This window comes from Apteryx rowi, unplaced genomic scaffold, assembly GCF_003343035.1.
Source record: "Apteryx rowi isolate R43461 unplaced genomic scaffold, aptRow1 scaffold_173, whole genome shotgun sequence".
NCBI classification, from domain to species: domain Eukaryota; kingdom Metazoa; phylum Chordata; class Aves; order Apterygiformes; family Apterygidae; genus Apteryx; species Apteryx rowi.
In genome coordinates, this window is record NW_020448008.1 from 1,208,638 (window position 1) to 1,220,638 (window position 12,001).

General features: G+C 44.6%; 1 protein-coding gene across 7 annotated transcripts in view; it reads left to right on the plus strand.

Moving 5' to 3' along the window:
- Positions 1 to 12,001, plus strand: part of ACTN1 (actinin alpha 1) — a 54,619-nt gene that overhangs the window by 38,537 nt on the left and 4,081 nt on the right. For 3 of the 7 annotated variants that reach the window (XM_026060937.1, XM_026060938.1, XM_026060944.1), the window contains exons 13-20: positions 2,224 to 2,332; positions 2,810 to 2,950; positions 5,060 to 5,242; positions 5,950 to 6,084; positions 7,559 to 7,738; positions 8,709 to 8,855; positions 10,946 to 11,026; positions 11,575 to 11,640. In XM_026060937.1, the coding sequence (XP_025916722.1) occupies positions 2,224 to 2,332; positions 2,810 to 2,950; positions 5,060 to 5,242; positions 5,950 to 6,084; positions 7,559 to 7,738; positions 8,709 to 8,855; positions 10,946 to 11,026; positions 11,575 to 11,640 (1,042 nt within the window). The remainder of the gene's footprint in view (positions 1 to 2,223; positions 2,333 to 2,809; positions 2,951 to 5,059; positions 5,243 to 5,949; positions 6,085 to 7,558; positions 7,739 to 8,708; positions 8,856 to 10,945; positions 11,027 to 11,574; positions 11,641 to 12,001) is intronic. The other 4 variants (XM_026060940.1, XM_026060939.1, XM_026060941.1 and 1 more) reach the window with 2 other exon arrangements.

Genomic DNA, 12,001 nt, shown 5'->3' on the forward strand with positions numbered 1-12,001 from the left:
GAGTTTGACCCTCCTCTGGCCTCTGCTAGGTTTCAGAGTTGTAACGCTGTCATACTTTTCCAGGAACAGGAGGAAACAATGGAGGTTAGCAGACACTCCAGAGGCCCCCAGTTCACTCTCTTTTATAGATCAAGTCCTGCTTATTCTGGCAGTGAAAAAGTCTTCAGTGGTTTTAGCTCTCTGTGGCCTCTGCTGCAACCTCAGGCCTTTTGCTGCAGGAGTCCTGCGCCATCTGGACTCTGGTCAGGCACTAGTGCCAGGAGGTCCTCACAGTGAGTCAGTTCCCTCCCTGCTTCCTCCCTGCTTGGAAATCTGCACCCAGCTCCATTTCCGGGAGTGAGGAGTGACACAGGGGTTACCAGAAGAAATGGAGTCTCATCAGTGCGGGAGACTGGTTGCTAGGACTAGGAGGCAGGTAAAGGGCTGGCCACTACAGCGTGTGGAGAGGGATTTTGAAGCCTTGCGTGTTACTTGGCAAAACCAGTCTGAAGAACTTGGCTTTGACTGTGTTTCCTATTTTTAAAGAAAAAAAATTCATATTGGCCTATCTTAAGCCAGATACAGTGCCTGGGCTAAGATCTCAGGCTGCAGGACTGTTTTTCATTAAAAAATCAGGATTATTGGATCAAGATTATTATCTCCTTTACCAGCACAGATTTACAGAATTGCTCTCTTGTCCACTGGAGGATTGACCTTGGAGCTGGAGGAGGGTTCAAGGTGATCCTTCATCTCAGTAAGATTAAAACCAGGGCTGGTTCGTCAGCAAGCATTAGCTGACCTGCCACTTTTAGAGCACGTGCTACATGCTAGCCAAAACAGCTGCAGCTCTAATAGCAACAGGGAAGGCTGGGCCCTAGGCTAGGGGAGAGGTGATTTCGTTCAAGGTGGTGAGAACAGAAGGCTCTGCCAACTTCCCAAAAGCCATCCTCTATCTCAGCAAAGAGCCCATGTCCTGAAAAGACAGGGCTGCTGAGCTCTTCTCTCCACCACAGATTCACTGCCAGGGAGATGACAAGGATCTGGAGGAAGCCGCTGGGGCTGACCATGGCAGGCATGTTCAGGGGCCAGGCACGTTTGGTCCCTGGGACTGGGCACGTTTGATCCCCGGGGCCGGTGGTCCAGCATGGGTGCGTTACAGACTGCACTTTCAGAAGCAGTTCTTTCAGCAGCAGTGCTGGCTCTGCAGCAAAGTAGATCAAGGGACTGATCTGGATTAAAAATCCAGCTAAGAAAAAGGTTATTTTTAGCCCAAATCAGTTTCCTGACTAGTTTACCACGAGACTCCACCAACAGTTGTGCCCACACACTTGAGGAGGGCAATACAGTGGTGGGAAGAAATGGGACTGGGAGAGACAGGACAAAACTGTTTAAACCTGCACTAGAAATGCTCATCAAATTGCCCAGAGTCACTCAGTAGCCCAGCAAGTTATTCCACCTTCCCCTTCAAGGTTGACACCTCCCAGCCTGGCTTGTCTCTCTCTGCCTGCAGTTTTCTCCCTCTTTGACCACATGCAGAACCAAGAGCACAAATATAAGACTCCTAGTTTCAATTTACCCCATGCACTCCTTTTCTTAGCCATACTCTTACCAGCCCTTCTTTCATGAGTGTTGTGCTGTAGACATCCCAGGCAAAGCACTCTCTATCAGGGATACAGGAGAGAAACCTACACTGTAATTCCATGACTGGTCTAATAAAGGAATGGATTGTGCACTTATGCTATCCCTCACCACCCAAAGGTTGCCACCTGTACTCTGCAACTCTTAGAACAATCTTAGGTGGTTTCTTTGCATTCATAATGAAACCCTTGCTGCTCATTTTCCTGAGGTACAAGATCCAGGTAGTTAGCCTGAGTGATGTTCTCAAGCAGAATACAGGGGCATACTGCTCTGCTCACAGTCTGCTGATTTCCAGCTTGAGCAGAAGTCTCTACTCCCTTCCCCCAGTGCCCAACTATTCCCTTCAGGCAGCCAGCACAACTGTTTGTAAAGAGGCCATGGGTGGTGGTTGTTTTTCTTCCTGTTCTGTGTTGTTTGATGTGCTTTAACATACAGTGTCTCCAAAGCTAGACACTGAAGTTTTCCTGGCTCACTTTCCTCTCAGAGAGCGTGAGCGCTTTGTCTGCTTCTGTCCTCAGGGCTGATGAAGAATTCCTAATGGATTTCTCTTCTCCAAAAGGTCTTTATTTGACTTTTTGTCCTTTGTTTTCCCCCCACCTATCACAGTGAGCTGGACTATTACGATTCACCAAGTGTCAACGCCAGGTGCCAGAAGATCTGTGATCAGTGGGATAATCTGGGTGCCTTAACCCAGAAACGTAGAGAAGCCTTGGAGGTGAGACGTGTTACTGGTTGGACCTTTGGGAGTACATTGGCAGGTCATTTGCAGGAAGCAAGCTGCAGTAGGCAAGAACATCCAACTCTTTTGTCCACTCCTAGAATATCCCAGACTGTAAACCAGGGCTATATTTCAGTATATTCAGTCYGCCTCTACCCTTCCAGCCTAGTTATGGTAACATTCATTTGCTCAAGCTATTGAATTTCTTCCACTTTTTTGTGTTTTGTAATTTTTTTCTGTGTGAAAAGACTGTCCTTGTTTTGTTTCATTCTAAAGGACCTCAGATTTTTCCCTCGAAGAGAGGGAAATCCTACATGTAATCTCTTAATTGCAGAGAGACTTTTACTGTAGTGCCCTTCTGGGAGCACAGGGGAAGTCTGATAGGAGGGAGCAGCTCAGACAACCCACGTATCTGTGTGAGGACTCTTCTCTAAATATTTTTCCTGTTTTTCTTTCTTTTTTGGGCATGCCCAGAGGACAGAGAAGCTACTGGAAACAATTGATCAATTGTACCTGGAATATGCCAAACGAGCTGCCCCTTTCAATAACTGGATGGAAGGGGCCATGGAGGATCTTCAGGACACATTCATTGTTCACACCATTGAGGAGATCCAGGTACAGAGCAGTCCACACTGTGGGGACTGGGGTAGAGAGAGGTCAGTGTCTTTTGGATTCCTAGCGGTGCCAAGTTTGTAGGTCATGTGTTGGTGCTTCTGCTCTTGCAAGTGAGCCTTAGCAAGAGAAACAGAAGAAGTATGTTTTTTGTTGATTTCTTCCAAAAACCTGGATCTGAATAGAAGTGAGATGTGCTCACGCCATCCTACCTGGGTACAGAGAACCGAATGTGAATTTTCAGTGTGACTGCAGAGTCTTACTCATGAAACCCTGAAAGCTGAGAGGATCTTTCAGGGTCTGGGATTTTTCTTAATCCGAATGAGCAAGGCTTAACGCTGCTCTCAGGTTCTGCAAGGCAGTTGTCCCATGCAACATCATGTCCTGATCATTTGGTCCTATATGATGTGATGCCCCATGAGGGCAGTCATTGAGCTGCCAGCTGCATTTCAGTGCTGAGCATGGGAGAAATCAGGATTCTCTACTTTGCTGGTGGATTGCCATTTGAAGCCAAAGGCTTCCTTGCTTCCAACAGGCAAAAACTGAGACGCTAATCTCAGTTTTCCTGCCTTTGAAAGGGTGTTATGAAAAGACCTTGAGGTATCTACAGGTAATTTTCAAATCTTTGAGGGCATAAATTACCCTTCCCTGGGTGCCAGTGGGGATTTCTATTTCTCCTGCTTAATGGGCTCATGAAAAGATCCAAGTATTCATTTAGATTCGGCTAGCTGAGATGAAGAACCAGCCTTACCAGCTCCTGTACTATTGCCATAATTTCCTCCTGATATTGTGCTCTTTGAGGACTTCATCAGAGTTTGTCAATACCTGGTCAGCTCTTTGCAGGAGAGGCAGAAAGCAGCATGGCCATCCATGAAGCAGTGAATGGGATATCAGTGGGGGACACAAGGCAGCCGAGGGGGAGGAGAGGCAGTGAAATAGCCCTCTCCTGGTATGAGCTCTATTACTGAGCTGCTGCTTGCTACTTCCTCCCTTCCTTCCTGCAAAAAGGGTTCGTTAATTTTTTCATAACACAGACCAAATATGAACATCATTTATAAACATTTGCATCATCTATTTGTGACTGTTTGCAGTATCTTTCCCAGCCCCCTCGACTTGCATTACATCTCTATGGCCACTGCAGCAGCTGCAAAATAGTGAGTCACCATGTAAGGAAGCAATTTTACAAAAGTAGTTACAGCGTGTATGTCATAAGAGAGTGGTCATTTATGTGGTTTACTTTTATTCCCTCTTTTGTCTACACTGTTCCCTCCTTTATCCCTGCACATGCCTTTCTGTCCCCCATTCCCTTTGCTGCCTTTTCCCCTGCGTTTGCTTCCCTAGTCTTTATCTTCTAGGCTTATGGGATTAAATACCTTAAAGGCCTGTAGAAGCAGTGGGAAATGAGCCAGGACCAACTGGCTTGACAGCTGTCCACAAACTACCAGCAACTATGCCCCCACCATCAGTCCTTGGATCACAGTCCAGGCACYGCAGCAATAAGGGGAACAGAAAGGGCCAGTTGTGTTGAGGGAGAGGGAGCTGTTTTCAGCAGCAGGAGCACATGTTGCCTATGTGAGTTTGCTGTAGGCCTGAAGACCTTCCCCTGATTCTAATCTAAGACTAGATCTGACTCCTATATTCAACTGGAATCATCTTAGATGTAGAACTACTACATTCCTAGTAGGAGAAGAAAAACATGGCCCATTTAGACTAGTGAGATATAACTGCTATAAAGTAATGTTAGTAGTCAGATCTTCACAGAGGGGCTGACACACATTATTGTCACTGAACAGTTTCTCCCACTGTTGGAGAATTAGCTCACCCTAATTTATGAGCAGGAATTATTCCACCATGTTTTGGAGTATAATCTCTGCCACTGGTCAACATGGGACAGAAACAAAGATAGGGAAAACAAGACTTCATTTAACTACTTAAAACTGCCTGTGTAGTGATGCTTGGGAGAACCTGAAAAGTGTATTAGAGTAGCCTATTTTGTATCCTGAGAATATATGAGCATTTGCAGTCACATCTGTAGGGATATGTTTACTGCAGAGGCCCTTCAGTGACTAATGCTCTTCTTACCCTGCTTTTTCTGCTGCCTTCCTTCTGCAGGGTTTGACCACAGCCCACGAACAGTTTAAAGCCACTTTGCCGGATGCCGACAAGGAGCGACAGGCCATCCTGGGAATTCACAATGAAGTCTCAAAGATTGTCCAGACATACCATGTCAACATGGCCGGAACAAATCCTTACACCACAATTACCCCACAGGAGATCAATGGCAAATGGGAACACGTGAGTTCTTTCCAGCCTTGCAGTTACTGAGGGAGAAGGCTGCTGCTCAGTTGCTGGGACCCAGGAAGTGGATTGCTTTCTCTCAGTTGTCCTCTCATGCCTAATGCTAAGCTTTTGCGCATTTGTCATTTGTTTTCAGCTTGAATACCATATGCTTGAAAGTGGAAGAGATCTTTAATGTAAATGCCTAAGTGTCAGATCCCTTTTGCTTGCTATTTTCACTGTGAAAGTTGCTAAATTAAAAGCTCTAGGATTTCCAGTCCTCAGTTAACCCGACAAGCAAGTATGGCATAAGAATCAGCATCCTTCTTCACCATTCCACCCTTCAGATGTTTTAAGTCTACAAGCCAGTAGCCTTCCTTTACTCTATGCTAAAAGAGCAACTAAACACTCCATGCCAACTATACTGATGGTTCTTACCACCAAAATAAAGAGATATGAACAAGGACGTTAACATGAACCACCAAAAACCCAGCTAGTGGATGGCAGCTTCTTTTGGTCTTCCATGGCCTGAGATGAGACTGCAGCATTCATCCCACAGCAGATGGGATTCACATTGCAGGAGCCTTGCCGCCAAGGCCAAAACCTTATGACAGCTTATTTGCAGTAAATACGCTCACCCCTTCCTTCCGTGCTTCTATTTTTGTATTTACTATACATGTGCCTTTCTGTGTATAAAATGCACTGTATGTTGCTTTTTGCTGTAGGTGCGGCAACTGGTTCCCAGAAGGGATCAAGCCTTGATGGAAGAACATGCTCGCCAGCAGCAAAATGAACGACTTCGTAAACAGTTTGGTGCACAGGCCAATGTCATTGGACCCTGGATCCAGACCAAGATGGAGGTAGTGTTTTGCTCATTTTGAAACTTTCTGTTTTCCTTTGTGATCTTCACTGGTACTCCGGGTCTTTTTGACCACTATGGTCGTCATTCTTCCTTCAGCTTACAGCAAGAGAAACTTTCATATAAAGTGTGGAGAACCCCAAGACTGATATTGGCTACCCAAGTGCATGTACTTTTCTTCCCCTAACTCTTTAGTACAGAGAGAAAAAAACTGATTTAAAATGGGGAACACTGCTATTTGAACAGATTTGTATTTATATGCAGCAAGTTAAAAATCCCACAACAGCAGCATATTTTGTATAACTGCTTTAATAGCAATAGTCTTGATATGCATGACAAAAAAAGTACGACTAACAGATTAAACATCAGCAGAAGAGAAACATTTTTAAGAGAGATCTTTTCTTTTTAGGTAAGGTTTAAATTAAAGTAACTGGAGTTGATGAGATGGGAAAATAATGAAGCTATTATTGATGGCAGGAACTGTAAAGGAGTGAACAATTATGGAAATACATCTATATGTCAGACAGCACCAGTAAAGGCATCAGGAAAAAGGGCCATAAGTCAAAATCTATAATGATAAAAAGCACAACATTAGTTGAAAAGCAGCAGCCTTTTCAAGGAGACTTAATGGAAGATCTTTCTTTGCTGAGGAAGAGGGAAAAGCTGGCCTGTTCCCTCTCTGTCCTCCAAGCCCACTACTATCTTAGCTGTCTGGAGAGCAGGTGGTCAGGTCTTCTTCTTTTATCCCTCGGTATCAGTAGGGGAGAGAGGATTGCCATTTGTTCCACTCCTATGCTACACATGATCTTGGCAGGACATGATCAAGACAGTTTTGTCCTCACAATCCATTTTCCAGGTATGAAATTGCAGCACAGATGGTACCAGTAATCAGGGAAGATGTTTGTCAGCCCAACTAGGTTATTCCTCTGAGTATATTGGCAGTGCTCTGAATTGGTCTTTGCAGAGCTCTAACCTGACTGGGCTCACACTTGGTTACTTCTTCTGAAGGCGGGGGGTGGGGGACACAGTTCTACTGGACCAGGCGTCTTGTGTCTATTTCTTGGTGTTAGAAGGGAAAATCTCACAGAGCAATTACCTTAGATGAGCTGAGAGTGTCAGCAAAAATTTCAGCAGAGCCCTGAACAGTCTCCAAATGGGGTGTGGCACATGAGATGGGCCTAATATAAGGATGCAGAAGAAGGAAACTGCAGTCCATAAGCTAGTAATGTAGCAAGCCAAATCCTCAACTGCTAGAAAGGGATAGGGATTTACTGACTTAGAGAGCTATATACTTTTGCACCATATATATATACAGAACCATATAAGGTTCCTTAGAACCTTAAAACTGTCCCTGACAGGGCTAAACTTTTGAATCGTGTCATCCTGTGTTAGGGTGAAATAGCTGCAATAAATGCCAGGCATGCTGAGGCTTGTCCTTCTAATGGGGTCCAACGTGTTTGGCTTTGCTAATGCAGGAGATCGGCCGTATTTCAATAGAGATGCATGGGACCCTGGAGGACCAGCTCAACCACTTGCGGCAGTATGAGAAAAGCATTGTGAATTACAAACCAAAGATTGACCAGTTGGAGGGAGACCACCAGCAGATCCAGGAGGCGCTTATCTTTGACAACAAGCACACCAACTACACCATGGAGGTAAATGTTTTGGGAAGCCTTCTCCCGGCTGGTGTATAGTGCCAACAGATCAGACAGCCTGATCTGTAGTGGCCAGCTAGCATCAGCCACATCCAGCTCTATGGCAATATAATCCAGTTCTCAGGAAAGCAGGGAACTTGACAGTATGGCTAAGCATGCAAAAACATGTCCCTGAATGTCTTTTCTGCCTTGCTATACTTCAGGCCAACCCAGTCCCCTGTGCTCCCAAATATAAATGATAGAAATTAACTAAATAAGATCAACAATATTACTTGAAAAATTGGCTGGTCCCACTTCTCCTGCCACCTGATTGTGGCAGCTTATCAACTGGGATTAGATAGACTGGGGGAGTGCTGGTGGTGTTGAACTGCTGAAGCCTGGCAGAAAAAAAATACAACAAAAGTTTTATAAAATCAGAGTCTGCCTTTCTGTTGACAATGTGAGGTTTCTTGGAATCAGTCTGAGTTCATCATGAGTCCAGCAGAACACAGACAGGCTTTGAAACCTGCCTTCTGGTTTCTGGCCAACTCTCCACTAAGCAACAGCAGAGGCAGTGGAGCAATGTGTCTGATGCACCAGTGTCTTCCAAGGACTGTGGTTTATTTTCTTGGTTCTAGTAGGGAGTGTTTTCTGCCCAACTGTGTGCTAGGAATTCTGGGTTTGATTCTCATTTGCATTAAAGGCCCCTAGTGTGCTGCTCTGACAAGGCAAAGGAACTTTGCAATAGGACCAAGACTTTCTTACAAGCAGGAATTAGCTTCTTAAATATTTTTTCAGTCAAAATCCAGATTTTAAACATCCTGTTGGCTCACACTGTAGATGAGAAGGAAGCTTTTCTGAGCAAATTGACTTCTCCTGCCTTGGCCACCAGGATCATTTAATCTGCAGCAAGTAACACATTAGATCCAAGGGCCCAAGATGCAGAAGATCTATTTTTTAATTTAAAATTGGTCTTGTCCTCTTTTTCCAGCATATCCGAGTGGGTTGGGAGCAGCTGCTAACAACAATTGCTAGAACCATCAATGAAGTGGAAAACCAGATTCTGACCCGTGATGCCAAAGGAATCAGCCAGGAACAGATGAATGAATTCCGGGCTTCTTTCAACCATTTTGACAGGGTAAGTTGGTGCTGACTGCAGCTTGGTAAGCTACAAGCTTCCACTTGGGCTGCGCAGTGCAGTAAAAAACAAACGGTCACTGTGATAAAATTAGATCAATAGAAGATGTTTCATTCTTAAAAGTGCCACTCCTATGGAGCAGTCATTCCTGTGGAGACTGCCAAGTGATATTAGTCTGGGAGAAGAAGTATAACTGAAATGTGAAGTTTCCTGACTAAGCTGAGGTATGAGAAGGTTTGAACGCTTATTTAGGAAACAAGTTTTTTACCCCTGCTTTTCCAGAGAGCAGATTATTATTTTGATTTATAAAATCCTTTGGAGCCCCTGTTGCCCATTACCATCGCATAAACCTGTATCGAAGAAGGGCCTGATGTAGCCACAGACCCAGCAATATTATAGAAGTGTCAGGCTCTCAGCAGGGGCAGAAACTAGCATCACTCTTGTATGGAGCAAACAGGAGGATCTGTACACAGCACGGCATTGCATGATGTAGATAAGCCATGAAGTAAAGCTTGCCTTGCCTCACTGCGGAAATACATACCAAGGCACTAACAAGCGCAATAAGAAAAGATTTCTTTAACGGAAATCCTTCTCCCCTCATTTGCCACTCTGCCTTCAGCTCTTCCTTCTACATTGAGAGGCCATCAGCTGGCATTCCTCTACCACCCAAATTGCAAGGGTGTCACAAGGATGTCACGCAGGGAGGCAGAGGCTGTCCCCTGAGCCTGAAACCATCTCAGGACTGGTTCTCTAGGCTCCATTATCAATCCCTTCAGTGTTGCCTGGAAATCCACCAGCAGCCTGTAGAGGTTCCAAGTCAATGTTGCAAACACAGGTTCCTCCCACCACTTGCTGTACCAGCCACACTGTTAGAAAGGTCTCCAGAGAAGATGGCTACAGCCTGCTCTCTCAGATATTGGTGACTCTTTCAGATTGCTGAACACCAGCCATTTCAGCCCTTCACAAGCTGCCCAAAGATAACCAAAGCCATGGCTTCTTAACAGAGGGACCCAGAGAGTCCTGTAGATTTTCTGTTTTGACCTTCATTTGCCCCTTCCTCCACAACAGTCTTAATGCAGAGAGAAAATGGCTTCTCCATCTTCAGCTGTGAATTTGAGTTATGAAGCTTTAACACTGGCTTTAGAAGTTGATTGTTTGAGGAAAGTCACTTGGAATTGGTCCCACAATCCTGTCTGTAGCTTCCTTTCTCTGGCCAGAGGTGGTAACTGCAGATGTGGGCTCTGCAGTGCTTCGGGCTGCTCCTGAGCTAAAATTTAGGAAAAATGGGGATTCTYGATTCCTGTACACAGTTCATGATTATGGGTACATTCAAACACTGGGGGAGCGGGGGACGAGCAGGGAAGGGAAGAGCAACTGTGGAGCCAAGTTCTGCTGTGCTCTACAGCAGTGCTGTTTTCAGAGTTGAACACTTCAAAYAGCTTTGCCAGTCAAAGCTCTACCTTATATACAGGTCTCATAAATACAGCGAGAGCACTGCTCCCCYGAGCTTCAGCTCTTTTTCCTTTTCTGTTCCTGGGATGCTCTGACRGCTAAGCTTCCTTGGGAGCATTGCCAGACATACATGCCCTAGCCCACTCCTTCGGTGGGATCTTTGACTAGAAGAATAAGGCAATGCTTGCCACTGCCTCTGCCTGCTTCCCTGCACTCTGTGTTACTAGTGAAACACAGGGCTTCTGGCACTATGGATAACAAGCAGTGACGCAAGTAATTGGGAAATTGACTTGGGAAACGGAGATCTTGAGGCCTCCAAGCGTCAACTGTTTTTGTCATTCAAATGCTCTGAAGATGTGATGAGCTCTCTGAAAAGCAACTGTTCCAAGAGCATTTTTAGCACATCCTGAAATGTCATTGTGGTATCTAACGTTGTGCACTTTTTTATTTTTCTTCTCTGTCTTTCTATCTGCATGTCATTCTTCCTCTCCCTCCCTCTCCTCTCACCCACTGCATGGTGCACCTGTTTGTTGTCCTTCCACTGCCCTTCAATCTCCTCTGTGTCTCCCTTCCTTCTGCCCCACACCATCACCCCACTGGCACTGCATGTCCTGCTGCCTGGCACACCACATAACCAGGACCACTCCGGCACACTTGGCCCTGAGGAATTCAAAGCCTGTCTCATCAGCTTGGGTTACGATATTGGAAACGATGCACAGGTACTGAATGCTAGTGGTGAACACAGCCAGATATTAAACTATGAAGAAATAACAGTTTTTTCCTTTCTTTTCTTGTTTGTCGTAATCCATCTGTCATTGCTGTTCTTGTGTTTGACTACATATGCATCACTTTTCTATACTACTTTCTCTTTAAATGTATTTTGGTATCTACTCCTCCTTAACTCCCTGATTGTTTGTCTTGGGAGAATTCCTTTTATGTCTTCAAACTATTCCATTTACTTCTGTGTCACTTAATGCTCCTTTTCTTGTCCATCTCTAAATCTGTCTTGGTTGATATCTTAATTTCTCTTTTTTATCTTCAATATATTCCTTGTGTGTAAACTATTCCATTTCCAAAAATATCTTTGCTTCTTCATGGTTTCACAAACTATCYTTGTTGTATTGTTTCCATTGTCCCATTTATCCCTTCTTCCATCTCCTCCTCCCTCAAACTCATTCTTTGTAATGTCTCCTGTGGGTTCATTTCTCCATGTACCGGTCTCCATTTTCTCTCTTGGCTTTTTCCATCTTTGCATCATTCCCTGTAGAAGAAGACTGGTATGATGGATTGTGAAGATTTCCGAGCCTGCCTTATCTCCATGGGTTACAATATGGTAATGTAGAGCCCTCTATCGCTCCTGTTCAAAGTGATTCATGTAGTTTCCTTCAAAGGGGAAGGGAGAATGTGTAGTGAATCAAGGTAAATGCAGCCTTATTTTCCAGCATTATCAGAAATGGAGTTAAATCTAGTGTTAGTTGTACATGTAAAATTCTTGTCTTGCAGCAGTAGCTGAAGGGAAAAAATGGGAAATCACTGTCTAATTCCTGTGTATTTCAAATAAGAATTATATTTATCAAACTGCATAGCTTCAAATGGAAAAAAACAATAATCTTTCTCATATTAGCATGTGCGCTCTGCACAGCAATACATAACTTCCCTAAGTAGTAGTGGAATTCATCTGGAAGTATACAGAG